Below are 27,980 nucleotides of genomic sequence, written 5' to 3' on the forward strand. Positions count from 1 at the left end.
GACAAGATACCCAACAGGAGAAAGAAAGGAAAAGCTGTAGCAGTGTTAGAAGTGGAATCTCACTGCATGCAGATTTACAGTGCTGGTTCTTTTCAGCATTTCCCCCACACCCTGCCAAGGTGGGTCCAACATTAAGCAAAGATCGCATACTTCTCTTCTGCAGGGTAAGTGTGCTGTGTGGTCAGCAATAAAAGGTGTTCAAACTTCCAGCTTCATTTCATGTATATATATATGTATTAAGAAAGCTAAACACTTCCAAATACTGAGCACAGCTTTGAGACCGTCTAAATGGTCTTAGGGCCATCTAGACAATTCTTTTATTAAGCTGAGTACTGGTATTCTGAAGTCCCATAAACAGCTTTGGAAACCTTAAATTGGCTAGATTTAGAGAGATAAGCTTAATCAAGAGATTAAAATGATAAAACCTAGATTTACTACCAGGGTTAAAGGAATGCTGCTATAATTTCTTCTTTTACTTTCTTTGAGCCCAAGGATGCATTCAGCCGCATAAATCCATTTACCTTCTATGTCCGTTCCAATTTAGTGTGGCCTTGTGGGCACAGCCCAGAAAGATACACAAAAAAAGTTTTCCTGAGCCTGAAACTCTGCTTACTGTGGAACAAAGGAGAAACAATCCTGACCTACCAGGGACATGCTAAAAATTCACAATGCATGCCAGAGCCAGAGCAATAACCTATACATGCTGAGTACACCTATAACATATTGCAAATACTAAACCCTACAGTAATCCAAATTCTAAAGAGAATTTAAGAAAGCATTATAATTTCTGTTTAAAGAATTACAGCTCATTAATTCCTTCCTTTTATTTAGACATCATTCCAAAGAACCCAAATTATGCTCTTCCAGTTCTTTAATGAAGATTTCTTGCATCCTAGCATTTTTGAACTATATATCTGGTATTTTTACGACAACAGTCACGCAGTTGCACATAACTAGAAAGAATTAATCTCAGCTTTGTGCACAATACACTATTCATATTTTTGAGAACTATGAAATAATTATTTATATTTAGAATCCTTGAACAGCCCTAAAGAGTTGAATATGTGAGGCATGTGACCATTTTTATCCAGATATGCATATACAGGAACAAACACAGATAACAAGAGACAAGAAAGGAGTTACGAATGAGGTATGGATGGAATTTTGTTACAGGTTCTGATCCATTTCATTTTAAGGCAGTGCTGTTTCTGCAAATAGGCATAAAGAAGATGAATCCATAAAGAATCTGGAGTTCCTCTGAGGCTGAACAGTTATTGCTAGGTGAACCACAAATGATAGTTTCTTCATTTTTCAAGTGTATTATGTAAAAAGGAACAGTCACTGGCATTTTCATGTGGTATCATCAAGCTGGCTCCAGTAGGAAGCAGCTTTCACACAGAGGTGATCTGCATTTTCTCCTTGGCTCATCAGTTTGTGTTCTGACGGATCCAGTTATGAAGTGCTGTCACCTTGGTGTACACACCAGGACGATTGCGCCGAGCACAGCCCTCACCCCAGCTCACAATGCCAGCAAGGTACCATCTATTGCCCTTCCCTGTGCAGGCCAAGGGACCTCCAGAATCTCCCTAAAATGAAGGAAGTCCAGCCATTAGTGCACACACACAGAGCACTATCACAAAAAATAGGTTATTTAAAAACAGTAAATACCTGCCCCTCTTTTTCTCAAATTAAAACGTAATATTAATTAAAACTTACTTCTAGATGTAATTTAGAGAGACAGTTGTCATATTTGTTCAATTATTTTAACTTATCAATATAAAACTAATGGCAAAAAAAAAGTTTATAAAATTACTCCTTGATAATGTCCCGTTACAGGATTCATGGAATAACTCACCACAGCCCAGACAGGGAGAGAAAAAGACAGGGATGGAAATAGGGAATACTACTACAATTTCAACACAAATTGTTCACAGGTTGAAGGCAGATCTCATGTACTGTGTGTTAAATAGGAACAGAAAGATACCACACACCCCAAAGCAAAAAAAGCCAACAAACCAAAACAAATAAACCAGGCACAATTATCAGTCGATTTATAATCGGGACTGAGTCTACAGTAGACTACTTTGTAGAGGCAGAAGAAAGAACAAAGATAAGGAATGTGCAAATAAGAACTGGCTTCTTAAATGGAACATGCAGGTTTGCACAGCAATGTAGAAAAATAAAAATACCCATTCAATTCAGTTCACAGGATCAAAATGCACTTGGGCTCATCAATGCTATTTTGCCTTTCATTGCTTTAACCTTGTATGTCTTCTGTGAGCTGGACTGAACTCTGGGCAACTACTGTACAGCTATTCCTAATGCACACAAGGCAGTCAGCAGCCTCCAAATTGACCCTGGGGTTTGTCTGAACCCCCAGTTCGAGCCAAAACATGTAAGAGGTCAGGAGAAAGCCACGTACTGAGAAAAGAGTATCAACAGAAAACCTTCATCATCCAACCAAACAAAATTATCTATTATGGTGGTACAAAATTATCTAGAGATAAGAGAAGAAGCCAGAGCTCTTCCTCTCTCTCAGGCTGCTGCCATACTAGAAATGTTGATAATCCAAGAGTCTGATGTCAAAGTGACTTGAGAGAGGAGGCTGCCAATTACTCAGTTCTGAAAGACCAAAGGGGTTATGTGCCACTGGGGAGAGGAAGGATCCTAAGCAGAGGAACCAAGGTCAAAAACATCCTAGAGTGATAGGAAAACAGTCTGAAAGGGTTAATTTTTTATTTCTCGTGTATCAGATCCTCTAAAGATGAAAGGTATTTGGAATCTTGTGCAACATATGCACTGCTTGCATGTCTAGGAAGAGGTGAAACCAAACAGGAGACTCACAAGTCTGAAAGCATTGTAAAGGGGGTTTAGGGTGCTGGGGGTGTTCCTGAACTCCCAGTGTCATTCCTCTCTAGCACTGTACAGGAAACACATACTATATTTACATAATATATATACACCAGTGACAGAAAGAAAAACAACAAAAACCCCAAAAACAACAACAAAAAACCCCCAAAACCACCACCACCAAAAACCCACAAAAACAACAAAAAACCGAAAGTGCTATCCAGACTAAGAGCTTAAAGACCTAGAGGGCCAACATGCTGGAACTCAAACACAGCACAACATGCTGGAAACTGGCCAGTATGATATACAGCTGAATTGGTTAAAAATGCCCATCTGAAAATTCACAGGCATTTCTTATGCAACACATTTTTGAAGGAACATCGCCCCTCTAAAATTAACATATTTTAACAATACAATTCCAAGGTTAAAGTTTGCAGATAAACTTTACATAATTCTACAAATATTTTATTGTTTTAAAGAATTTTGACCCATCATGAGCTACAATCTTGCAAAAGTTCTCCTATTGCATTAAAATAATAAAATTTATATATTACACAAAATTTGTACCAAATTGCCTCAGTCTAATACTCAGTTACAAATTTCTATCCCCTTTGCATAGTAATTGCTATAAAAAATGTATTTGTAAAGTTGTTATTCATCATCAGAAGTTTGAACACAATCATGTTCACAACTACACACAACTAGTGTACTAGGAGGAAGAAGGCAGAACAGGTGAAGTATGACCAAAAAGCAGTTTCTGGTTGTATATGTGTAAACAATCTGGGTTTTATAACTTACACTACTGTGATGTAGTCACAACTTGTAATTATACTCATGAATGAATGTTTGAAATTAAAAAGCATCATTGCAGCTGCAGTTCCTAAAGCTAGTTTAGCTTTTCCTTTCATAATTCTTTGCAACTGTAATAATACATTACTCATCGTAATTTTTGCAGTATTTAACAATTCCACACCCAGATAGTAAAAAAGGTAAAAAGAAATTAATACAAATAGCATAATTGACAGGTGGACCTTTTATCACAGATGATTCCTTTTATCTTTATATTTTCGTTCTCTTGTATGAACTATAATTGCTGAAGAGGAAAACGAACTCATCTTGACACATTATCCTTTGTCCTTGCAAAATGATATTTCTTAAGAGAGTCAAAGATTATCTATGATGAATTTTCATCCTTATTTTGGTGGGCTTTTAGTTGCCGTGTTAAATTAACCACAAACTCACACTCAAGACATCTCAATTTAAAAAAACCCAACCAAACAAACAAAAAACCCCACCATACAAACAACCTACAACTGAAGAGTTTTCCAATGAAAGCAAACATTCCTTTGCAGTTTCCCTGCCAGTTCCAGATTACCTGGCATGCATCAACACCACCATTAAGATTCCCAGCACACAGCATGCGGGAAGTAATGAGATCATCATAGAGCTTGCTGCAAACACTTTGGTTAATCATTCTCACTCGAGCTTCTTGCAGAGTTTTGGCAAGGTGACCTGGAAAAAAATACAAATGGAATTGCAGAGGTTAAGGTGGCACAAATTTCTTATGGAGATACCAATTATCAAAACAAAAGAGAATTGTTATAAACTCAAAATCTATGCAATCAATGACAGCAGAGTAATTCCCTTCCCTTCAAATAGTTGCTGCACTAGCTTTTTGTCCACACTACCCTATGGCCATAGACAGTCCAATGCATCACCTTTCCATTTTCCTAAGACTTTATCCTTATGACCTTGTTCTACCAGGAAGTAGTAAAAGTGCCATGCAAATTGTAAGGTAAGGCTGCAAAAGGGTGACTAAATTTGAATGCCATTTCAAATTATGCCTGAAGCTTTTTGTTATTATTTATACCATGATTGTGCTCTGAACAACATCCAAGTCCTGCAAAATGCAATTTCTATATTGTTTTCCATCCACTCAGTTCTAGGGAAGAAACTGAGGAATAAAGCTGAGCATGGAAAACCAGATAATTCTTTAAAAACCCCGAAGAACAGTTTGTAACTCACAAGTGATGCCAAGAGCTTAATTCTGTGCTACAGTATTGACATAAGGTGCCCTTGTGAGCACCTCATATCCTGACACCTCTGATGTGCTGAGATGCTGCCCAAGCCCGGGTTTCAAGGTGTTTAATGCTGAGACAGGGCAAGGATCCCACAGGCTCCCCTGCCACCCCTCTCTAACTCAGTGTGCTTTTTTCCTGCCTCTCCACTGCTGCTGGCTGCTCCAAACTACACACTGGCAGAACTCTTCATGAGGCTTATTTTAAACTGCTTTTGGTTAAGACAGAGAAAATTAAAGATCCTCCACTTTTTCTTTTTTGTTTTGCAATCATTGCTGCTTATGGCTCTATATTGTCAATCAGAAACAAATTCTTTCTCTGCAATAGTTGCAAGTTCCTGATCTCTTTACCTGCAAGGTTCTATTCACCAGATAAAATGAGTCATCAAGATGAAAGTGGGCACATTTTTGTAAATCTATAATCATTTGTTTTTCAATGATCTGTGACACCTTAGTATGCATTTTGTCACTTTTCACCTGCCACCCAAGCAACCATTCACAACTCACAGACTGCAGCTAAGATCTTTTCTGGCTTTTTATAGACATGCTAAGTAAACTACATGGGTTTGGTTTTTTTTGTTTACAAGTATAAATTTCCATTGTTAGAGTTTAAAACTAAGCCAAACTTGCAAAAAGTATATCCAGGAAATGAACATACTATTTTCTTTTATGGCTCCCCAGCCAGTTACATAGCAGACAGTTCCATAAAGAAATACTCTAGAGGTGCTGGGTAAACAAATGGGCTGTACCAGCTCACTGAAGAGTACAGGTCTCTCCATTTCCAACAGGGCAATGTCATAGTCTGAGATAGATTGGTCATACTGTGGGTGGACAATAATCCTTATGATTGATCTCATAGTTACACTATTGCTCTTTTCATTAATAGTATGTGAGCCCATATATGCTCTCCATGCCATTGGAACAGAGTATCTGGAAAAGAAATTGTTTTAGAACATCCCATAGGGAAGCAATGCAGTGTTAGTTTACTCCATTTTAACTACTTTTCCATATTTAGACATTCATCAAAACCAAAGTGCATGGAGTAGAATATGACTTCAGAAAATAGATGCACTCTAGTCTCTGCTAAAACATTAAGCAATGTTATTACTTGTTGCTATGAAAATAATTAATTTCCTAGAGCAATAAGATCACCTCCTTGTTATACATCATGCTTTGGAACTCATGAAAGTTCTATCTCCTATCTCCATCTCCTCCTTATCACATGTAGGAGGTATGCATTTTCAGTTTACACTACCTAAACTGAACATCAATGAGGTTTCCACTCATTAATCAAATAGGACATGTCTTGGGATAAAAGGCCATACATGTATGCAGAAAACCTCTGCTTTTCAAAAGAAAGAGAAAAAAAGTTGTTTACCCTAAATCTAACAGAATCTATCATGCAGGATTCACTGGCAATGGAAGCAAAAGAATAACTTCAACTTAAGACTTTTGAAGCCAGCAGACGACACCAAGTGTTTAGGTAGTGAGGTCACGTCACCAAGTTATAACCTGGATCAACTTATCTAGACAGGGAATAGCTTCTGCACATTATTGAAAGCAACTTTTTAAGGTTATTAAACTACAAATACTCTAGAACAGCATAATTTCTTCATACCTCACAGACTCAGAATCCAGGAAGCAATGGGCAGCAGATACCAGCCACCTGTTGGAAATCACAGATGCCCCACACACGTGGCCCTGTGCCCCCAGCTGCAAACTTGCTTGCCAAGGCCACTTCTCAGATCTTGTATCTGTGCCTCCAACAATTCTGGTTTTCTTAAGCTGGCGTCTTCCACAAGCTAACAGAAATAATTTAATTAATTAGTACAAAGCCCAGCAGTTAATTCACTTTGCTATGCTTGACACAAACTTTTACTCTTGGACCTTATTGTGCAATTGGTAAAAAGGTGAGTACTTGCCCATTTCCACTCAATGGGCAGGTCAGATATAAAGCAATCATTGTTTATCTCCCTGTGTAGCTTTCTAAAGAGTTGAATAACTCAAAAAGAGATGAAACACAATTTAAAAGTTCATTTGAATAATTCTTGCCTCTTTTCCCTCCTACAAGCAAGGCTGCTTGATTGCATTTCATTCAGCTCAAAAAAGCAGCAAGACCTACCAGCTTATCCTGGAAGTGTATTACTTGAAATAACTCATCATAGACAGAATGGATGAGTTGATTTGGAAGAAACAGTGCAAAATTCAAGATTGGCATTTGCACGGTGTTAATTTCCAACCAGGTCATTAATTTTTTAAAATTCATATTTGACTTAGCTAATTCTTAATCCAATAATGCTTAATAGTAACACAAATTGCTGACTTAGTTTCCCAAGTAACCAAAAAGTTTTAAAATAAATGTTACCACACCACAGTTCATTTCATCAGATCCATCTGTACAGTCTCTTTTCCCATCACACTCAGGATTTGGTTTCAGCAAGCATTTTCCATTGAGGCACTTGTATGCATAAGGGGAGCAATTTTTGTAGGCTGAAATAAAAGAGAGAAGATAGTGTCACATGTTTGGAGTGATGCTTCCAAATTGTTAACAAAACCTTGCACTTTCAGCAGGTTGTTCAAAGCTGCACATTCTAGCCTGCTTGAAGTAGTAGTCTACACTGGTGTAAACTGGTCCCTCCATGGAGAGGGAACAGGGGAATGATCCACTCTCGTTGATGATCACACTAATTTCAGTCTCCACTGTCCCTGAGGGAACAAAAATCCCTCCAATTCTCCACACTCCCATTTTACATAACTCTAACCTGAGTAAGTGTGACTTCTCTGATCTGTTCTTTTGCCTTCACCAGCATTACTGGCATTACGAATACTAAATCTTCACAGCATCTTTTCATTTTCAAGTGAAATTGAGAAAACTGTGGAAGAGCTTTATAACTCCCTCCAACAAATTTCTGACTAAATTTCTGATAGTCCTTCTGACTAAGGATTACCACAGTATACTATGTAAGAATCCTGATAGAGCCGAGCAATTGGCTTATATTGTTATTCCTACTACCAGTTTTTTACAGAGACCTCTAAACAGTGGGTTTTTTTTCAAAGATTTACTCCTGGCTACCCCAAGATTGAAAGCAAGACGAAAATTAGATAAGCAAAATGCAGCAAGTCACTAGGGAGCCATTGGTGATACCAGCAATGTCCACAAACATTGTGGATCTACAGTAAAAAGACCATCACTGTGGCAAAAGTCCCCAGCCTACTATGTCTCTCTTCCTTAAATTATGTGGTACTGATCTGGCAGCATTTGGGGGGAAAGTACTCTTCCAATAGGATCACCAGCAAGATGTTGTTTTCTTACTAAAATCCCTGTTATCCAGGATTTTTCTTCATTAATTGTCTAAACTCTCCCAAAACCTAGTTTTACTCTGCATGATTTATGTTCACTATTATGAAACTTTTACTTTTTGCCATGAAAAAAAAAATGAATCTAGAAGCAACACATTTAACCATTAAAAGATGCATATTCCTGCTTCTGCCTTCCAGCATCTTTTGTAAAATAGTTAAAAATACATACTTACAGCAGTTGTTTTCATCACTGTCCTGCCCACAGCTGTCATCACCTTTACAAGACTTAGACTGAGGTTTACACTTCCCATCACCACAGTTCGTTTGTTCTGAAATACAACCTGAAGAAAAAAGGTTTGTAAATTTCTAATATAAACCACAGACCAAAGTGCTACACTCCCTGCCAGAGGTCACCTGAATGTTTCTGTGCCGTTTCTGTCAGACACTTACCTGCCTTGGTTTTGATAGCATCCAGTGACAGGGAGACTTGTGCTGGACTCTCTGAGCTTGGATTACCATCTGGTCACTGTTTCTGGCATCTTTTGAATTTTCCCTTTCCTCTTTGACATGCAGTGCCTAATTTGGTGCAGTACTCTAGCTGAAGCCTTGGGAAGGTACTTTCAAATTTCTGTCTTACAACCTTGTGTGACACTTAAAAACCCCCAGAACAAAGGTAACCAACAAAACACCAAATACAAAACAAAAGTATTTTGTTTGTCACAGAATGTTTTGTGACTGACTCACAAGTTCAGCTTTTGAGCAGCAATCATCCCCCCAGCCATTTTTTAGCAAAAGAAGCAACTTAGGCAATCCACATGTGTGTTTAATTATCTACATTCAGATCTTCCCAGAATCACAAAACTTTCTGAGTTGGAAGGAAGCGTTAAGGATCGTCGAGTCTGACTCCTGGCCCTGCACAGCACCACTCCTAAGAGTCAAACCCTGTGCCTGAGAGCATTGTCCAAACACTTCCTGAGCTCCAGCACCCTTGGGGCTGTGACCACTTCCCTGGGAACCCGTTCCGGTGATCAATCACCCTCCTTTGCATGAAGAGCTTTTTCCTAATATCGAACCCAACCTTCCCCTGACACAACTTGAGACCATTCCCTCAGGAGTGTCACTGTCACCACAGAGCAGAGATCAGTGCCTGCCCCTCCTCTTCCCCTCACAAGGAAGTTGTACCTGCAATGAAGTCTCCCCTCAGTCATCCCTTCTCCAGGCTGAACAGACCAAGTGACCTCAGTCGCTCCTCATATGGCTTCCCCTCAAGGCCCTTCATCATCTTCGTTACCCCCCGGGGACACTCTTAAATAGATTACAGTAATTTCAGGAATACAAGCCGCACGGACTATAAGCCGCATCTCTGAGCGTTGGCAAACATTTAGTTCTTTGTCCATAAATAAACCGCACCTGAGTATAAGCCGCTCTGTCGTTTGCAGCGAGGACCCGCGTGCAACAAAGTTGCCAAATAGTAACAGAACCGCTGCTTGGCGGGGTTTACTGGCTCAGCTAAGGTTGTGCAGGCTCGGCCCGCTCGGGACTGCTGATGGGGTCAGGTGGCCCAGCTTGGCAGGGCCGCTCGGCGCCTCTGGGCTCACTCGCCCTGGCCCGGCGCTGCCCCGCGGTGGCAGGCAGGGATGGAGCATCGCCCGCTCCCGCCGCGGCGGCAGTGGGTGGGGGCAGAGCCTGCCTGCTCCTGCCGTGGCAGGCGGGGGCTGGAGCCCCCCGCTTACCCCACCGGCCACGGGGATGGCAGTACGGAGCCCTCGCCTCCTCCCCGAACCGTGGGGATGTCAGCACAGAGCCCCCCGTCTGAAGTAGGGAGCTCCCCCCGCCTCCCTCCCTCCCCCCGTGCTGCCGGCGCTGAGCTGGCCCTACCCGATGCGCAACACAGTAACCAATTTGTAACAATCATGAAATCCTGGGTTTTACTGGCAGCTGCTCTGCTCGGCACCCTGGTTGGCACTTCCGGGGTTGTAAATGTCAGAAAATTATTCACATATTAGCCGCTCCTGAGTATAAGCTGCATTTCCGGTGTGGGAGCAAAATTTTAGTCAAAATGGTGCTGCTTGTATTCGTGAAATTACTGTAGTATTTTTTGTCTTGTGGTGCTCAAAACTTCCCCCAGCACTCGAGGTGAGGTTGCCCCAGCTCAGAGCAGAGCAGGACAATCCCCTCCCTTGCCCAGCTGGTGATGCTGCGTCTGATGTTCCCCCAGGGCACCATTGGCCCTCCTGGTTGCCAGGGCACTGCTGAATCGTATTCTTGTCTTTATTTTTTCTCAATGTATATTCTGCAGCTTCTCAGGACCACTTACAAACACACCCCTCTTAAATATGTCCAACTTTCTATTGGAAACACTTGTCCTATCTCATAAGCATCTAGTCTAATCCAAATTTAGATAATGAACAAAAACTATGTGACATTCCATAACAAAACTGGCAGAATGAAATTAAAAATATACTTCCTCTTTTTTAATGAGTCTTGACCAGTCGTTCTGTGGAAACAGTTTCCTTTTTTTTCCCTCCCCACATTTTCTTTACTTACTGATAAGCTTGCCACACAAGACAGTGTCAAAGTACAACTTCTCTATTTATCCTCTCACAGTAGAGAACCAAAACAAAATTTTAAATCTCCATGCTGGTTTTAATATTCTTTTCACTATTTACAAATAGCTTACTTTGGCTACTTCTTGTGCATTTTCTTTTCCCTTTGGAAGGTTAACTTACAAAGATTGGTGTAAAATTCCCTCTTGATATTTCTGTTCTCTCACTCTTTAAAGAGGCACATTACACAGCCTCTTTTCCACACTTTTACATCTTCACCCACATGCTTCATGTGATCTTAAAGACTGCCAGCAGTATTTTAGAGATAATTTCTGCCCATCTCTCAACTTCGTGGAAGAAACCCTTTACAGAAAACAACAAACAAGAAATAATTGCTCTACCCCAATCCAATTAATCACTACCATCTGGGCAGCCTTTCCACCATTCAAACTGATTTCTTGAAGGAATGCACATTCTGTCTGCGTATCTAAGGACAAGCTAGAAAAATAAAAAAATCAATGATAGAAATATTGATACAGTCTAAATGTAGGAATGCAGGACTCTACCATGAATAAATATTAAAATTACTACTAAAATTAAAGTTTGTATAATTTGTAAAATAAATAGTATACTAAAAAAGAAATAATATCTTACTTGGTGCAATCTGTCAAAGATTTTTATCAAGCTATCTGAATTAAATGAGTCACCTAAATAGACTTAGCAAATTAAATTCACATGAATTGCGTCTACTCTAAGGGCTGAATGTCATTCACCACAGATACATAATAGGAAGTATTTCTTTAATTTGTTAAGTGAATGTATTTAATACAGGAGCATCAAAGGAGAAAGAAAATAAAATGAAAATGAGGCATTCTCTTTAGTATTACAAATACATATTTTCTGATATTAAAATTTTGTAGAAATTATTCTCTGTGTTACTACACTCAGTGTCTGATGTGAATAAGTGCTTTATCGAACACTTCCCAAAACTTGCAGTTTCATTATGAAACAGCCCTTGACCAAGAATTTCTTTCACATTCATGTAAACTAACTACTAGTATAGATGGCAAGTTGTTTCCTTCCAATATTTAAAAAATGTTTGTTCTCTTTCACTCTTTCAGATGTGCAAGAAAAAAAAGTCTCTGAAACACTAAGTATCTCAGACCACTCTTCTTTCTGCCCAAGTGAAGTCAAATGAAATTTTCTCCCATTTAGCACCATAGGCAAATTAAGAGCTACATCAGATTGAAGGACCAAATCCATTTGTCCCACAGCTGTCTAATCAGTTCCAGTCTGGAATAATTTGATCCTTGTCACTGCCTTGCATGTGATCTCAGTGGGAGGAAAGCACACAGTACCCAGCCAGCAGGAGCTCAGAGCAGGAGTGTATCCATTTTCTCATCATCTCTCCCTGAAGTTACCCAGCTGAAGGCTGGCATTTGCTTTCCAGGGCAGCTCAGAGCAGTGCCTGTGATTTTTAATACAGTAATTTCACGATTATAAGCCGCACCATTTTGACTAAAGTTTTGGTCCATACCCGGAAGTGCGGCTTGAATTCCGGAGCAGCTTATGTATGAACAATTTTCAGAAATTTTCAAACCCGGAAGTGAGAGCCTGCAGCAGCCCCGAGCCAAGCTGGAGCCCACGCGGCCCCGGCGACGGGGCGGCACTGCCGATCTGAGCCTGTGATATTTCTCTGTATTTTTTTCGGTGTTTTCAGTCTTGTGCAGCTGAGTGGCTGCGCTGCTGTCTGCCCGCCCAAGCGGCTGCCTGGCTGCCCAGCTGTTTAAAGGCAATGTGGATCCGTTGGAAATGCTTGTAAAACGACCACACTATTGTTCGTATCTTTTTCCGCTTGTAAATAAAACTTGCAAGGTATGCTGCCGCAACTATTGTCTGTATCTTTTTTCACTTGGAAATAATGTTTCCAAGGTTGGCATCTGCCAGTAAACCCCGCGATCCCGTGATTCTGTTACTATTTGGCAACTTTGTGAAAGTTGCACATGGATCCTCACTGCGAACGAAAGTGCGGTTTATAATCCGGTGCAGCTTATTTACGGAGGAAAAACGAAACATTTCCGACACCCCGGAATTGCAGTTTATAATCAGTGCGGCTTGTAATCGTGAAATTACTGTACTTGTCTTTTGGTAGGCGCTCAACAACAGGAAAAAAATAACCTCAGGTGGGTGACTGCAGATACTAAAGATGTGGGAAAACATGAATTTATTTTTTTCCTTCCCCTATTACTGCTGCTACAGGCAAGGCTGATACAGGCCAGTGCTCTCAATCCATGCTGATATCTCAGACAGCCTTTCCCAAATTATTGCATCCACTTGATGGTGACACACCACAGCTACTCCACTCCTCCTGATGAGCCTTTATGCAGAGTCTCCTGATTGTGACTAAGAATTGATTAAATAACTTTGAGCCATCTGCTTGCTGGCTCAGTGCTAGAAGCAGAGCACACAGATACACACAATAAAAACTGGGGATTTTCTCTGTTAAAAAAGCTGCTCTTAGGCTTAGACTCGTTACCATTTTTGAGGCAGTAACCAGAGTAACCACAGAATAGTTGGTAACTTTTTCTAGTGGAAAGAGACCCACATTGGTGGAAGAAGAAATCTCTGAAAATTTGTGAGTCATATAAAATGACTGACCACAAAACACACCACTTGTTTAGAGTGAATGGCAGCAAACAAAAATCTTTACCAGAAACCTTAATACTTAAATGCTTCTATGCCAACAGTGAACATAACTACATTCTGACAAGCAAGCTGAGGATTTGAAAAGGCTTCTCAAAATGAACTGAGCACTTCAAATTACAGGAGCTTTACCTACACATTAATTGGGTAAAAAACCTCAGGCATTTAAAAAATCCCAAATTGCATCTTTTCTAAGAAGTGTCACAAGTAAATATGTTTATCTCCTGAAAATTCCTGTTCCACCATCTGGAAGCCCCCCCAAAATCTAGCATTGATCCAGAGGTACCTAGAATGGGGAGTTAGGAAAGGCCCATAAAAAACCCAGACACATTTCTGCGACATCTTCCAGGGGTCCTCTTTGACTGCCAGTAAAACTTAAATAGTCTGTCTAAACCTGGAAACTGATCTACAGCAGCTTGAGCTGTGATTTTAAAGAGAACATTAGGTATTCATGGTTAACTTTTGTTGGCAGAAGAGTCATGCTTAGAGGCCCTTTGCCATTCTACTTTCATGTTGCAGCTTGGCTATTTCAAGGTGTCAGCAAAGAGCCATATAAGTAGACCTACAGAAACTGAGAAATTTTACTTTTACTCTCCACTTTACAGAAACGTTGATAAAAGTTAAAAAATAAGTACTAGTTCCTAAACGCATCTTATGTTTAAATTGGTACCTCTGGTCAACTAAAGACACAACATTTTACACATTTGTCTCCTGCAATGAGGTTCAGAAAATAGGCAGGTTGAGTTGGATACAATTGATCTGTCAAGCAGAGTTTCTCAAAGGTTTCTCCTTAAAAATTAAAGTGTGTGCTTAATAACTTACGGTCTGTGTGACTGAAAGCTTTGTATTCAATATAAAACCCTCTGTGGGTGACCAGCTCATCAGAATGGAACTTGATTGCAACAGAATGGTCATATTCTCTGTTTCTGTTGTTTTCTGAAAGAGCTTTACAGTATCTAGCAAGGCAAAAGCGAGAATTATTAATTTCTAACCAAACTGACCACTACAATCCAGCTATGTCTCCTTTTATTGAGCAGAATTGGGTTCAAAAAGCTTTAAGACAATGCAATGAGGATCAGCTGTATTTTGGTGTTAAGAGCTGCCCAAGAAATGTTTTAGAAAGCCTATTTACAAATTTCTTCCACTCCATAACTTTTTTGGGATTAATGGACTTTGAAACAAAATATAGCAAGATGATCAATGTCAGGGTCTACCTTATAAACACAAACTGTTTCAAGCATGCTTGATTTTAGATTGCCCATTTAGGTTTGCAAATCCAAAAGTTCCAGGAAATGATTAAATCATTCAGCCAAATCCAACAGCTGTTGCTTCTTTCAATATGCTTCTTCCAAGAGATAAATTTCTCTCAATAGCATTATTTTTAGTGTTTGTGTAACAATTGTAATCACTGAAGAGCAAGTGGCAAAGAAAATTAAACTTCTGATTATACAAACTCTTCACTCACATCAAAACCACAGCCAGGAATTTACAGTTCAGCTGCAGTTGCATAAAACTCTACAGTTTTCTACATTATTGCTCTAAGGGGAACAAAAGAAAAAGTAAATACCTGTAAGAAAAAAACCAACAGGATGCTTAAATGTGCAGGACTTCAAAGTGCAAAGCAATATCCCAGAAAATAAGGTATTTACTCACCTAACTCCTTCAATTTCTAACCAGTCTTTGTCACATTTACTGGACCCTGGAGACTTCTCTTGAATTTGTATTACAAGGATTTTTATTGAGAGTTTGTAGCCGGGCAATGGTGCCTAAAAATCAAAAGATAAGAACCCTGACATGCATGCACAAAATGAAAACAGCCTTTGCTTCCAAGATGCTCTGCCTATCATGGGATTAAAAGTACTGCACTTCTATTTTTGAAATTAGTGGCTCTGAAGAACCAAAAAACTTTGCTAATTTAAACATCTGTAGAAGTCTATTTAGACCCGACTTTGGCTAGGCTGTGCCTGATGAAGGAGTGTCAGCCTTTCTGCAGCCAGTATAAAGCACTGTATCTGAGGTTCATGCTGGGTTTGTAATGCCACGTTCTCCTGTCTTGCACAGAGGTGAGGGCTTTGTGCTACAAGCTGCTCATAATACTGTGAAAGGTAGAGACTTATCAAGTCATATACAAGAAAAGTCTCCTTTACAAGGGGAAACTAAAAACATGGTTAAATGCTGAATGAAACAACAGACCAACACATTAGGTGGCTGGTCGAAATCATGAGCAGATTTTAAGTCTTGCCAAAGGACTTGCTGGAAATTCAGAGGTAAATTTCTGAGCTAGAGAAGGTCCTGGCTCTGCAGAATTCAGGGAAATACATTGTGGTATCCATCATGTGAAGCATGATTTATATGAACTTTTTCTTTTTGACATTGAAGAAAAGCTCTGATTATTATTAATTTTCTCTGGCTGCTGGGAGTTGTCATCTTACACATTAATTTGTTTCTGTCACAAATAATGCTCAAACTTCTGGAAGTTGGCAATATTTCCCTCCCACAGTTGGCCCCTGTACATAGGACAGGAAGGAAATGCATGCCTGAGAAGAGGTCAGCTTCAGTGGTCTCACTAGGTTTTCTCCATTTCACCCACATCAAAAGCCATTTCTCCCAATTTTGTGTCTACGTAAGATAAAGAAAAGTCATCAGTACTCAGAAGAGTTCCCAGCACTTACCTTGATGATCCAGGTGCAGTCAATGTTTGGTGGGTAGTAACTTGGGTAATAAGGGGAGGTCAGTGTCCCATTCCAGGAAATATAATGACCACCACATACTAGGAGAGAAATACATCAGCAAGAAACACAGTTTTCCCAGCTGGGCCCAAGTGCAGAATCTACTTCACTTGCTAGGACCCTTCTCTATAACAATTATTGTGACAGTGTTAAACTCACATTTTTTCTGTATTTACTGAAAATCACTTCCACCTCCACATAACACTGAATTTCTCTTATTTTTATCAAATTACAACTAAGGGTAAGTGCAAAAAACCTCTGACTGAAGTTTTTCTTTTATAAAAAACGATTATTTTCTGGTGAGCAAAAGAAGTAACTAGAAGTGGATGCAACAAACCTCCCCCTTCTAATTTACTCCTGACTCTTCTGTAGATATTTTCAAAATTAAAAAGTAATCAGCCCAGTGAAGTGAAAAGTGATTAATTTCATTAAAACAAGGAAGTTTGTGTATCATTTCTCAGTTTGAAAATTCATGCCATATTTGAGCAATTACTTTGAGGTTTTATTTTCTACCAAGGACTCTCCTAGATATCCAGTCCTTAGTGCATTTGTTTCCATTTAGGTAACATTGTGAACACAAATACAAACATAATAGAAAATAATTTTGAAATTAAAGAAATCTTGTGGCAAAACTTGGGCTAAATATAATTTGAAATGCCCATCCTCAGAGCAATAAAGCCATTTTAATTAGTAATGTACATGGGATAAGTATTTGGGTAAGCAGCATGCAGAGAGACAAGTTGAAATGTGGCAGCTGTGGAGGAGTTTATCCTCTGTGACTTGCTCCACACATTAAAAAATAAACATTTGCTTCATTGTCAAAACTCTTTCACTGATACCTTACCAAATAACTGTGGCTAAACTCCACCCTGTGAAGCACCTTTATCTCATCTAAAATTAGCACTACAGTTTAGCATTACTCAAAAAACTTCACCACACAGCACTCATGTAAAATCCATAGTAAGTACCCAATGGGTTTGGACTGTAGTTCTAAGGTCTGGAACTCCCTTTTCTTATTCAGTTAACTACACTGAACAATGCTTTCAGGAAAAGAACAAAGATAAATTAGAAGTGTTTGCTCTTGTTTTCCATTTTCTTTAAACTCACATTCTACAATCTGTGGAGACATTGCCAAAACTGCTAAAGCAGCTGCTCTGTCACTGGGGCTCTTGAGCTTTGCCTAGACAGTGCCTGTAGCTGTCCAGCTGCTGCTCCTCTGCCACTGCTCTGTGCTACCCATGCAGGGACTGGCAAGTAAGGCTTGAGTAGTTATCAGGAAGACAAAATCTCCCAGACCAAAGGATGTTCTCTTTTCTTTGTTCAATTCTCACTCTTCTGTAAAGTGGTTCAGAATGATAATTCCCCCCTTTATATGCCAACATTCCCTCCCCCAGATACATTCATGGCAACATCAACTTTTTTAGAGGCAAAACCAGTAATAAGTGTGCTTCCATCAGTTGCTTGCTTCTATTAACTACGTACTGATTTTAGGAATAGCTTGAAAGTGAGCTTTTAAAATGTTACTTTCTCCTCTTCGGTCCAGTGAGAAGGTAAGCAGCATTACATTACTTGATGAAGTTAAACGCACAACAGAATTGGTCCAGGCTCCAGGCCCACACCATCTGGAAGGTTACCAAAAAAACACATTAAAAAAAGTAATCCCAAAACATTTCCCACACTCCTGTATGTTTGCTGGGAGGCTGGGCAGAAGTAACACTGATCTCAGCATCTGTGTTTCGGAAGCGTTCCCTGGGCTGGCACTTCCCTTTTGTTCTCCCACCCAGCTGACAGTGCACGGGATGCTCGAGCTTCCCAGCACTGAGGCTCAGTCACTCTGCATGTGCATCACAGTTTTCTTGCTTAACAAGTACCCTGGAGTTTTCATACCTATAGGAGCATCAAAAGGCAAGGCCAGATTATGTTAGTTCTTCAGTGATAGTGGCACTGAGAAGCAGAGGTTAGGAATGAAAAGGAATGAACAGGTGCCAGTACAGCGGTTTTGAGCAGAATCTGTGCAACAGATAAACCCAAAACATTTCCAATCTATCCAAGTTCAGTCTGGTTTTGTGTCACAAAAAAGCTATCACACAAAATGTGAAGCCCCATACTTGGCAACTGTGACTTCCTATTGTTCTTTTACTTGTTAATGTGAGATACTATTTCTTGAATCTATAAATTCACTCTTAGGCTTATTCCATTTTGCAATCCACATCATATTTTGGACTTTTTTCATTTATTTATAACTCAATGATCCTTGTGGGTCACTTCCAATTCAGAAGATTCTGTGTTGTCTGTGAATCTATGTGTTGAAAACTTCTAACAGGTTTCTCTTTTTCTATACACAGCAAATGAAAGCAATTAAGATTAGCCCTTGTAGTAACAGAGTCCCTCTGTTACTGTGTATTTCCATCACAGCTCTGCATCCAGTTCTTTGATGTCACTGAGATCCAAATTGGCAGCATTAAAATCAAATTTTTTAACCTTAAATTGAAAGTAGTTATTTTCTGCTTTAGCAGCCTATTCCTTTCATGCATTTGAAGTGAGACACTAGTGAATGAATGAATGAATTTCTTCTTTGCCCCTCCTGCAGACATTAAATCCTTTTTATCATAAAAGCTGACAAAACATTTATAAAATAACAATTTAAGTCCTCTCCACATTGCTATGTGGAAATATTTCAGCATCTTCATCAACCCAGTTGGCAGCCCCTGGCTTATCTTCTCTCTGTACCTTCTGCCACAGTATGCTCAGAACAGCAAGGCAAGCTGTGGGAAGAGTGGTCCACATGAGAAGCTTACTCTCACAGCTCACCTCACCATCTCAGCTTGAACATACTTTAGGATTTGTCACTGAGCAGATGTATTACTGCAGATTACAGAAACTGGTGAGAATCAGTTCAGTCACCATGTGTGACCCTAGACCTAAACATCAAGGAATAATGGCTGCTATAGTCATGGATATTGGATATCCTGTTATTATTAGTTCTACTGCATGTGTCTTAAGTATGTCACTAGGTTGCTTTTGACCCAAGCAGAAAACTAATAGACACATGCAAAACAACACATTTTCTAGGGTGGCAATAAAAGCAACCAGAAAAGTCAGTTTTGTTGAGGTACCATCAGGCTTTTAACATAATTTCAGTCACCAAATTGTTTTGGTTCTTTAATAGACAGATATCAATGCACATTCTTGAATTTTGTCTTACAGGTTACTGCATCAATGTTCTCTGTTACATCAGACCTGTGTTGGTCTTGCTGTCTTCCAGGTGTTTCCATGCTCGTGGCCAACTCTACGTTTGTAGTTCCTAAAAAGCTGAGCCAGTGGTGATAATGCACAATGGAGTAACAGTTGCAGCAATAATCCATAATAAGAAGCAGAACAGATGCAGGTCCACATCAGGAACAGGATTCTCCTCATTAAGCTACAGTTTGAAAGTAACTCCTTACAAAAACCATGTGTCCATTCCAAGCCAACAATGGCAATCTGTTATGTTTTATTGCATAGAGAGCAATTAGTACATTAATAGAGCTGAAGAGGACCACCTACTCAATTAAGTTAAAGCCCTCCCAAACAAGTGCATTTCAGATTCCTAGCTGAATCTTCTTGCCCAGATAACCTCTTCCTGAAAGTTTCTAAAAGGAAAAAATTAAGTAAAATTCCCCTCTTGAAACCATCCATCCTCAGAACCTACAACTTATATATTTGTTTGACAGAATAATCTGGGAGACAGATTCCTTGTGTTTGTACATGCAATTTGACTCTGAAAAGTGGGAGGAGTGTAGCCACTCAAATTTAGGTATCATCTAAACTCACTTATGCTAATAGACTACACAGTGACGCTGAGGATGAAGCCTTCCAACCCCCCTATTATGAACAGGAATTCAGCTGTGACTGGACTGCCTTAAAACATACATTTTTTTGAAAGTACAGTAATTTCACGACCATAAGGCGCACCGGACTATAAGGCGCACCCTCCGTGAGTCGGCAAATTTTGCAACTTTGCAGGTCAGATAAGGCGCACCGGACTATAAGGCGCACTTTTTTTTTTTTTCCAGCGAGGCTCCGCCCCCAGCTCCCCCCGCGCGGTTGCTGGCCAAGGCCCCGGGCCCGCCTGTATCCGCCACTCCGTGCGGCGTCCCTGGGGCCGGGGAACGCCTGCCGCCGCTCCATGCGGCGTCCCCGGGGCCAGAGAAAGCCCTCCACCGCTCCGTGCGGTGTCCCCAGGGCCAGGGAACGCCTGCCGCCGCTCCATGCGGCGTCCCCGGGGCCGGAAAAGGCCCGCCGCCACTCCGTGTGGTGTCCCCAGGGCCAGGGAACGCCTGCCGCCGCTCCGTGCGGCGTCCCCGGGGCCGGAAAAGGCCCGCCGCCGCTCCGTGCGGCATCCCCGGGGCCGGAAAAGGCCCGCCGCCGCTCCGTGCGGCGTCCCCGGGGCCCCGCTGCTCCGGGAGCCCCCATGCCGGCGGGCTTGCCCCGTGCCGCCACTGCCCTGATTCCAGCGGCTTTCCCACCCTGCGCGGCGGCCACCCTGATGCTGGCAGGCCCCCCCATGCGGAGCTCCTCTCCCCTCACATCCTGACGCTGCTACGGGACACCTCTCCCCCTCACAGCCTGCCACGGTCCCGCGGGGCCACTCCCCCTCACAGCCCTGCACGGCCCCGCGGGGTCGCTCCCTCCTCACAGCCCTGCACGGCCCCGCGGGGCCACTCCCCCTCACAGCCCTGCACGGCCCCGCGGGGCCACTCCCCCTCACAGCCCAGCCCTGCTGCGGGGCCACTCCCCTCGCGGCTCGCACTTCCGGTTCGGCAAATTTTGCCACTTTGTCCATCAGATAAGGCGCACCGGACTATAAGGCGCACTTCCGGTTTCAGGGGAAAATTTTAGTCAAAAGGGTGCGCCTTATAGTCGTGAAATTACTGTAATAGAATATAACTCCAAAAGATACAGACTATTTTAGAGTGTTATGAGTTTTATGGAAAGGAACCTATTAAGAATTAGTCGTAATGTAGAATAAACCCCACAGAAATATGTAACAGGTTCCCCAGGGTAGGGGTCATGCCACCAAGCCTGTCAGAGTTCAAGGAACATTTGGACAATGTTCTTAGCCAGATGGTTTGGTTTTAAGTAGTCATCTGAGGATCAGGGAGTTGGATTTGAAAACCCTTATCACTCCCTTCCAACATTTTAGATCTTTTTATTACCCTTCCCAAACTTTAAATTAAGTTGTATTTCAAACCTCACATTTTATCAATTTGGTACATTTTCAGAGAGCTTCTGTACAGCTCAGTAAAGCATTGCTACTCTGTGTATCTTACCTGGTAATGATCTTGTTCTGCAGTGGGAGAAGGAAATCATATGCTGACAAGTGGTGTGATGCACAGCTCTCTGGAGTGACACCAGCCAAAGTGATAACTACCAGTCTCACCACGTAATTAGAAGGAACTCGAAGTCTCCATTGATAAAAAGACTTTTTGGGATTCATCAGAGTTAGAGTCCTGTTGTTACCTGGCTTGGCATACAGGTCAAAGGATACTGCTACAAAAAAGAACGTAGATCAATATGGAAAAACTGTTAGATTGAAAGGTAAGTTCTTGAGTAAGATGTCAGACAAAGTAGAAGCATCACCTACCTACATTTCTTGACTACTCTATTCCCTTTTTGCTCTTACATTTACAGCTGTGTTCCCTTTTCCCTATCAGACTGCATCACCTTCTCCTCCGGCCAAGGAAATTCAAAGCCTCACCATCATCAGCTCGTTGCACACTCCACAAGCAGGAGCTGATTCAGCTGCAATTGCTACAACAGCTGCTTCACACCTACTGCTTCCTTTGCCATTTTCTCTTCTTCCTTCTCCATGCAATGAGAGCGCTAAGTACATGAAGACAAATCTCGAGATGCGCTTCATATGAAAAAATCAGGCAAAGTGAATTAAAGCTCTACATTATCTGACTGATCACTAACAACGTTAACCAAAATTGTCTAATCACAAGCCAAATTATGTACAATTTTTTAGAGGTTTTGTTGCATGTTTTTGTTTTGTTTTTGCTTGGTTTTCTTTTTTGTTTTTTCGAGATGGCAAAAAATAGGAGCCACAGCTCACTGCAATTCAGTGGGAACTATTAATTTTCAACCATTCTAGTCAGAACATCAGAATAAAAGCTGTAAGGTATTTTCATTTGAAACACAAGACACAGAGATTCCATAGTCTAGTTTAGTTCATAAGCCCTACAGATATAAGAATAACTGGAAAAATGCCATTTTTCTATCACAGGATTCTACTCCCCCCAAAAGTGGTATCACTTGGGATTGAAGCATAATTACCTGATTTTTGCATCACATCATATTCTGTGAAATCTGAAACTGAAATGTGATAATTATCATCTACACAAGCCAAAGACATAAAGTGGAGAAAGAAAAATAGACAGAATAGGTATTAAATGACAGGTACATTGTTACCAAAAAGTTCCATTGTAACAAGATCAAAATCTTTTTCCCCGGAACTGAACAAGGGAGCTGCTTGTTTACTACAGATTTCTTTTTGTTCCACTGGGGTTAATTTTTTAAGAGAAGCAACCATATCTTGTGGTGCCCAGAATGTATTCCAGAAGTAAGCTCGCAGCCCAGATTCTCCATCACTGTGAAAGGAAAAAAAAAAGCATCATGAACATAATCTCATTACTATTTTGGAAATGATTTCCAGTGGTCTGCATTTTTGGCTGGCACAGTTTCATAGCCAGCTGAACATCTGTGCCCAACAGTTTCTGCTAACCATGGTGACAAAAGGCTCTCTTGTTTAACAATTGTCTTTGCTATACAGTAGAAACATTTTTGACATGTGTGGCTTAACCAGCAACGCGCTGAGACTGAAAACCATACCTTGAAATCCTTCAATGGTTTTTATGAAGTTGGATGTTACAATCCCTGCTGTATAATTAAACACTTTTAAGATCATATAACAACTCCAGGCAGGTTGTAGTTAATATTTTTTAATGGGAGCTAGCACCATGCAACAACTCAGTTTTATGCCTGCTTTGATACAGCATTTCATACAATCTTTGTTGAAATAAAGAATTCTTGAGCATACATATACAAGTTATCACTTCAGTGATTCCACCATAATCCTTTGGAATTGCCTGTGCACTGACCCTTCAGGGTTTTCAGAAACTACCAGGATTATAATAACCAGCTGCTCAATAGATTTACATTTCCTACCCAGAGCTCAAACAGTGTTTTGCCCCAAATTACACATTTAAGGATTTGCTTTCAGAAGTTAAAACAGATTGTCATTTGAATGGAAAAAAACAAAATAAGATTCTTCAAATGCTAAATTGTTGTTTCAAAAATTGAAAGTAGATTAATAGACAACAAAACAACCCCTGCCCTCAGGAACAATTAATCAGACTTCATTTCTCTCACCAATTCTACAGGGCAGGACAGAAGTCATACTACTATCTTAGCTCATATATTCAAATGCATTTCTGCGTTTTTAATTCTCTTATGGCGATGTGCATGTTCATCTAAATAGCTAATTTAAAATACATTAAAAAAGAGAGAAAAATCACAGCTGAATATTTCAAATTTCTACCATAAGCTGAAACAGCACCCACCTGAAAGCAGCCACCACAGACTTCAAGTAGTACTTTCCCAAGAAGGAAGATTCATATGTTTCTGCCAACTGACAATGAAATGATAAAAGAAAATGTAACATTATATTTTAGTGCCAATATAATCTCTAACACTATCAAGTGCTTGTCTTTTTCATTCTTTCCTCTTCCTCACCTCCCTCCCCCACATTACAAGCACTGTCCATAATTTTCATAAAATGTATCAAATAAGGATCATAAATTGCTTGCACTAAATTCAACTAAAAAATTGCTTTTTCACATCCCATTTCAAGACCATTGCAACAGTTCTTGACAATTAGTAATGAAGAAAGTCTTTATGAATACATTTATATTTTTGTTTCAGCCTTTAAACTTCCAGTATGATCAACTTGTATTGGCTGTGCACAAAGCACCTTTGAGACACCAGATTAGTTCTTTTGGGAAATGCAGGTTAAACAGAGAACACCTTTGTCTTTAAAACTGCTGTCCACATGTCCCTAGGAAACAGTACTGATCTCACAAATAGAAACTCATAAGAAGGGCAAGAAAGCAAGCACTGTTGTGAGTGATAAGGAAAATAAAAAAAGTGAAGCAATGAATTAGAGGTAAAATTAAAAAGCAAAAGAAAAATGTATCAGGAAGAGAGTTTTAATAAAGTAAAATAAAGCAAAACCCACTCTCTTATTTCCTTCAAGACAAGTAATTTGTCCATAACCCTGAAACCTTACTAGCTAAAAAATACTGACTTTACTCTAAGGTTACAGCCCCATCTAGCTAGCTGCATTTCTAAATCTGAAAACTTCCAAGGCTCTTGTTAGCTTTAAGCTTCCTATTTCTAAGGAAAAGTAAAAATAGGCAAACTGGAGTCCCCTTCTCATTCCCAGCTGATTCTGTATAAATATTTACAAAATATTGCTCTACTTATGTGGGAACTTACGTAATCTTGGATTGCTTTTGCTTGCAGGAGAAACTTCTGTGATGTTGGATCATCGAGGTCATTTGTATAAGTCAAGTTAGGAACTTCTACACTTCCACTGATATAAATAAAGGAATAAGCTGGAGCTGAGGAAAAAAGAATTATAAAGAATTGGCACATTTACAATACAGAACAAGAGGCTTGCAGAAGTATGTGGTTTGTCCTTGGCATTTGCAGGTATTAGCTCTTAAGAGAGCTCATGCAGTAATAGCTAGAGCACTGAGTCAGTCCCACTGACAGAGTAATGCCCAGCAGGAAACCAAAGGAATGAGATAAAGGTTTAAGCTGAGATTTCTACTGGGACGATTTCATTGTAAACTTCCATTTTTTTGCAGTGCTCTCCTCCTGAAGATGCATGATTTTAATGGCTGTGTAGTGACATTTAGGAAATTAGCTACCCATTCTGTTTTTTAAAAAAGTGAAAATAGACAACTAATTCCGATAGGTTCCTACAGAAGATAACACCAATAATGATGGTATTTGTGAGCAGAGACAAAAAATAATTAGAGATGCACACTTTAAGTATTCTTGTGCAACTACTACTTGCTAATTACTGTGCATTTTGTTGCTTTAGCAAAGACATTAAGAAGGAAGAGTCAGTAGTTTATGTACACACATTATGTGCATTATTTCACAGTGCAAAATATTCATCCTGCCCAGATCATGCTGGGAGTAACACTTACAGAGTGAGTAGTGCAGGACTAGCACAATTGCTGTAAAGGTTAAAGAAACTGTAGGCAATATTCCTAGAAGGCATCTCCTCCAGAAACACAGCTTCATCCATTTGAAGGAACGATTCTTTTGGCACAAACCTTCTTGGTAGGATGGGCAGTGGCAAACACGTGATTTTTCCTAGAGAAGGACCATGGATGGCACCAGTTAGTAGAAAAAATGAAGAGCTATTGCATCACATTTTGGTGTGTTTACTCTCTTTAAGAGATTAAAATTGAGAGAAGATCTTTCATGTTATCAGTTAGGTCACACATGAAACCCACACCTCTCTGGGCTATTTCCTTCTTGCAAGCACCTCAAGCTGTGAAAGCAGGCGATGGGGAGCAATTTTCACCAATTTAGTCAAGGACAATTTATGAAGAACGGGGGTCAAAGCACACAGGAGTGGACAGAAAGAATTTCTTTACTGTGTTCCTAGCACAAAGCTTATCTGGTGGCTCTTACCTGCCCTGCAGCCCGTTCAGTGTCCGGAGCTGGAATGCTGTACACAGAAATCCGGCCGGAGGGAAAAGCCTGCAGCATGATGCTGTGACAAATGCCTTTTGACAAACCCAGCAACAACCCCCTAAGTGAACCCTGGTTCTTAAACACAACTCAGAGTAGCTTCCCTCCCCACCACACACACCAGGCTTCTCTCATTTCACCTTTGCCATAACTGCTTGAAGCTGGAGCCAGCTGATCTGCAGTCAAAGAAGGTGGGCAGGAAAAGTTGCCATCACTGTAACTCTTTGTTTTCCTGACTGGCTAAGTAGGATATGGATCCCATCATTTGAAAATGGATCACTTCTTCCAGAAATACAAGAATAGGGAAATCATTTATGATGCAATGCAAAGGTCATGCAACCAATTTACAGATAAAAGGTCCAAGGGCAATATAAATGAGTCAACTTCTAATAAGCACCCTGGGGAATTCATAGAAATATCCATAACAGAGGAGAAAAGCTCAGTTCCATGTATCACCTTAATTTTCCAGCTTCGAGACGGTATCACAGAATAAAAGCAATAAATAAATTGCAAACCAATTTATGTTCACATTTCCTGTTTGAAAGCAAAAGCAGTTTAAGGTCAGCAAACCAAGTTCAGCATATTCTGCATGTAAAATAAGAAAATCAACGGTGTCTGTGGGAAAATAACATATTTGATACATGTTGAAAGAGAGAGAGAGCACAAAGAACAGAATCTAGAAAAGCAAAAGGGGATGAAGAAATCTCAACCTCAGAAAAAAATACAAAAGGAACAAAACAAATCCCAACAGTTCACGCAGAGATTGCAAAAGGGATTAATTGGAAAGCAATCATCACAGCTCAGAAATTCAAACTACAGCTGCAACAGATGGTTTTGTTCAAGTCCTCTGTTTTTCAACAGCCTGTCTCTGCTGCACACACAGAACCTGCTGACTGACTCTTTGCCCCTTCCTTCATGGGAAAGAAAAAAAACCACAGAAAAAAACCACAGGAAACAAACCCACTTGTGTATAAAAATTCTAACAGGACCTTTTAGAAACTCCAGGTTTATTTCAGCAAGGACAAGATCCTTGCAATAACACATCACCATACTTATCTTGATGAGGTTGCCTGAAGCTCGAGAGTTCAAATTATTTGGTGGATGAACTTGAAAATAAAGAAATGAAAGCAGGAAATAAAAACTTAATAGGTCCAAATCATGCAGTTAATTAAAATTAAAGCAGGCGAAGGAATAAGCATGCAAGAAATCACCACTCAGAGCAGCAGAATTTCTGATCTTCAAAAATTAGGGTCTTTTGGATTAGAAAGGATTGAATTAACTTTTTATAGTGTCTCCTCTCTCTTTCTCCCTGTCAGCTGTTCTTGGTGGAAGAGAAAGGGAAAGTAGTATTTGCCAGAGCAGTGTTAAACAGTTAATTGCTGCTTCACAGTTACTTCTGCATTGTCTGCACACACTCCAGAAGAAATGATGAGTAAGCCTGAAGCTCTCTGTTTACACATTCAATTATATCTTCAGCTTCCTGAGAGACGAGTGCCCTTGCACTTAGCTGTTGCCTTGAAAATGAAGTTTATTATTGCACCACCCCCTGTGTCTCCAGACATCTGCATGGAACAACCACCACAAGGAACAGCCTCCTCCTTTTCCACCAAAGTTTGAAACAATGGTACTTATTACCTCCAAATGTGAGCTCCAGAATCAGCAAGAGACATACAAAGAAATTCCACCACTGAACAGTTCTTCCAAATATGATTTTAATGAAGATATCCAAGACATGTTTTATTCCAAGAAAACAGTTTTCAAGTTACAAGACTGAAGGCACATATTTGTGTATCCATGGTGCAAAATTTGACACTCTTGTGTAGACACCTGGGAAATTTGGTCTTCCACATCCATAACCCCAGCTCACAATGCCAGTCAAAAACCATTTTCCATCTCCAATGCTTTGACATGACAGTGGTCCACCAGAATCACCCTAAAAATAATGTATTGAGTTATGTGTTT

The 27,980-nt window shown here is 40.3% G+C and overlaps 2 protein-coding genes across 2 annotated transcripts in view; both read right to left on the reverse strand.

Moving 5' to 3' along the window:
* Positions 1-928: 928 nt before the first annotated feature.
* On the reverse strand, positions 929-27,745 carry LOC116992111 (suppressor of tumorigenicity 14 protein-like). Its single transcript, XM_033051326.2, has 17 exons — positions 27,654-27,745; positions 25,466-25,634; positions 24,744-24,868; positions 23,810-23,877; positions 22,659-22,837; positions 22,524-22,562; positions 21,518-21,737; positions 17,688-17,827; positions 16,149-16,246; positions 15,130-15,242; positions 14,299-14,432; positions 8,461-8,568; positions 7,298-7,417; positions 6,546-6,729; positions 5,586-5,857; positions 4,226-4,362; positions 929-1,586 (listed from the first exon to the last, which is right to left on the reverse strand). Exons 2-17 carry the CDS (start codon positions 25,560-25,562, stop codon positions 1,428-1,430), a joined length of 2,193 nt encoding a protein of 730 aa, XP_032907217.1. The 5' UTR covers positions 25,563-25,634; positions 27,654-27,745; the 3' UTR covers positions 929-1,427.
* The window catches only part of TMPRSS7 (transmembrane serine protease 7), a 34,719-nt gene continuing 34,451 nt past the window's right edge, over positions 27,713-27,980 (reverse strand). Inside the window, exon 17 of the mRNA XM_042780173.1 lies at positions 27,713-27,951. Within this exon, the coding sequence (XP_042636107.1) occupies positions 27,781-27,951 (171 nt within the window). The 3' untranslated portion in view covers positions 27,713-27,780. The remainder of the gene's footprint in view (positions 27,952-27,980) is intronic.

This window comes from Catharus ustulatus, chromosome 2 (genome assembly GCF_009819885.2).
Source record: "Catharus ustulatus isolate bCatUst1 chromosome 2, bCatUst1.pri.v2, whole genome shotgun sequence".
NCBI lineage: Eukaryota > Metazoa > Chordata > Aves > Passeriformes > Turdidae > Catharus > Catharus ustulatus.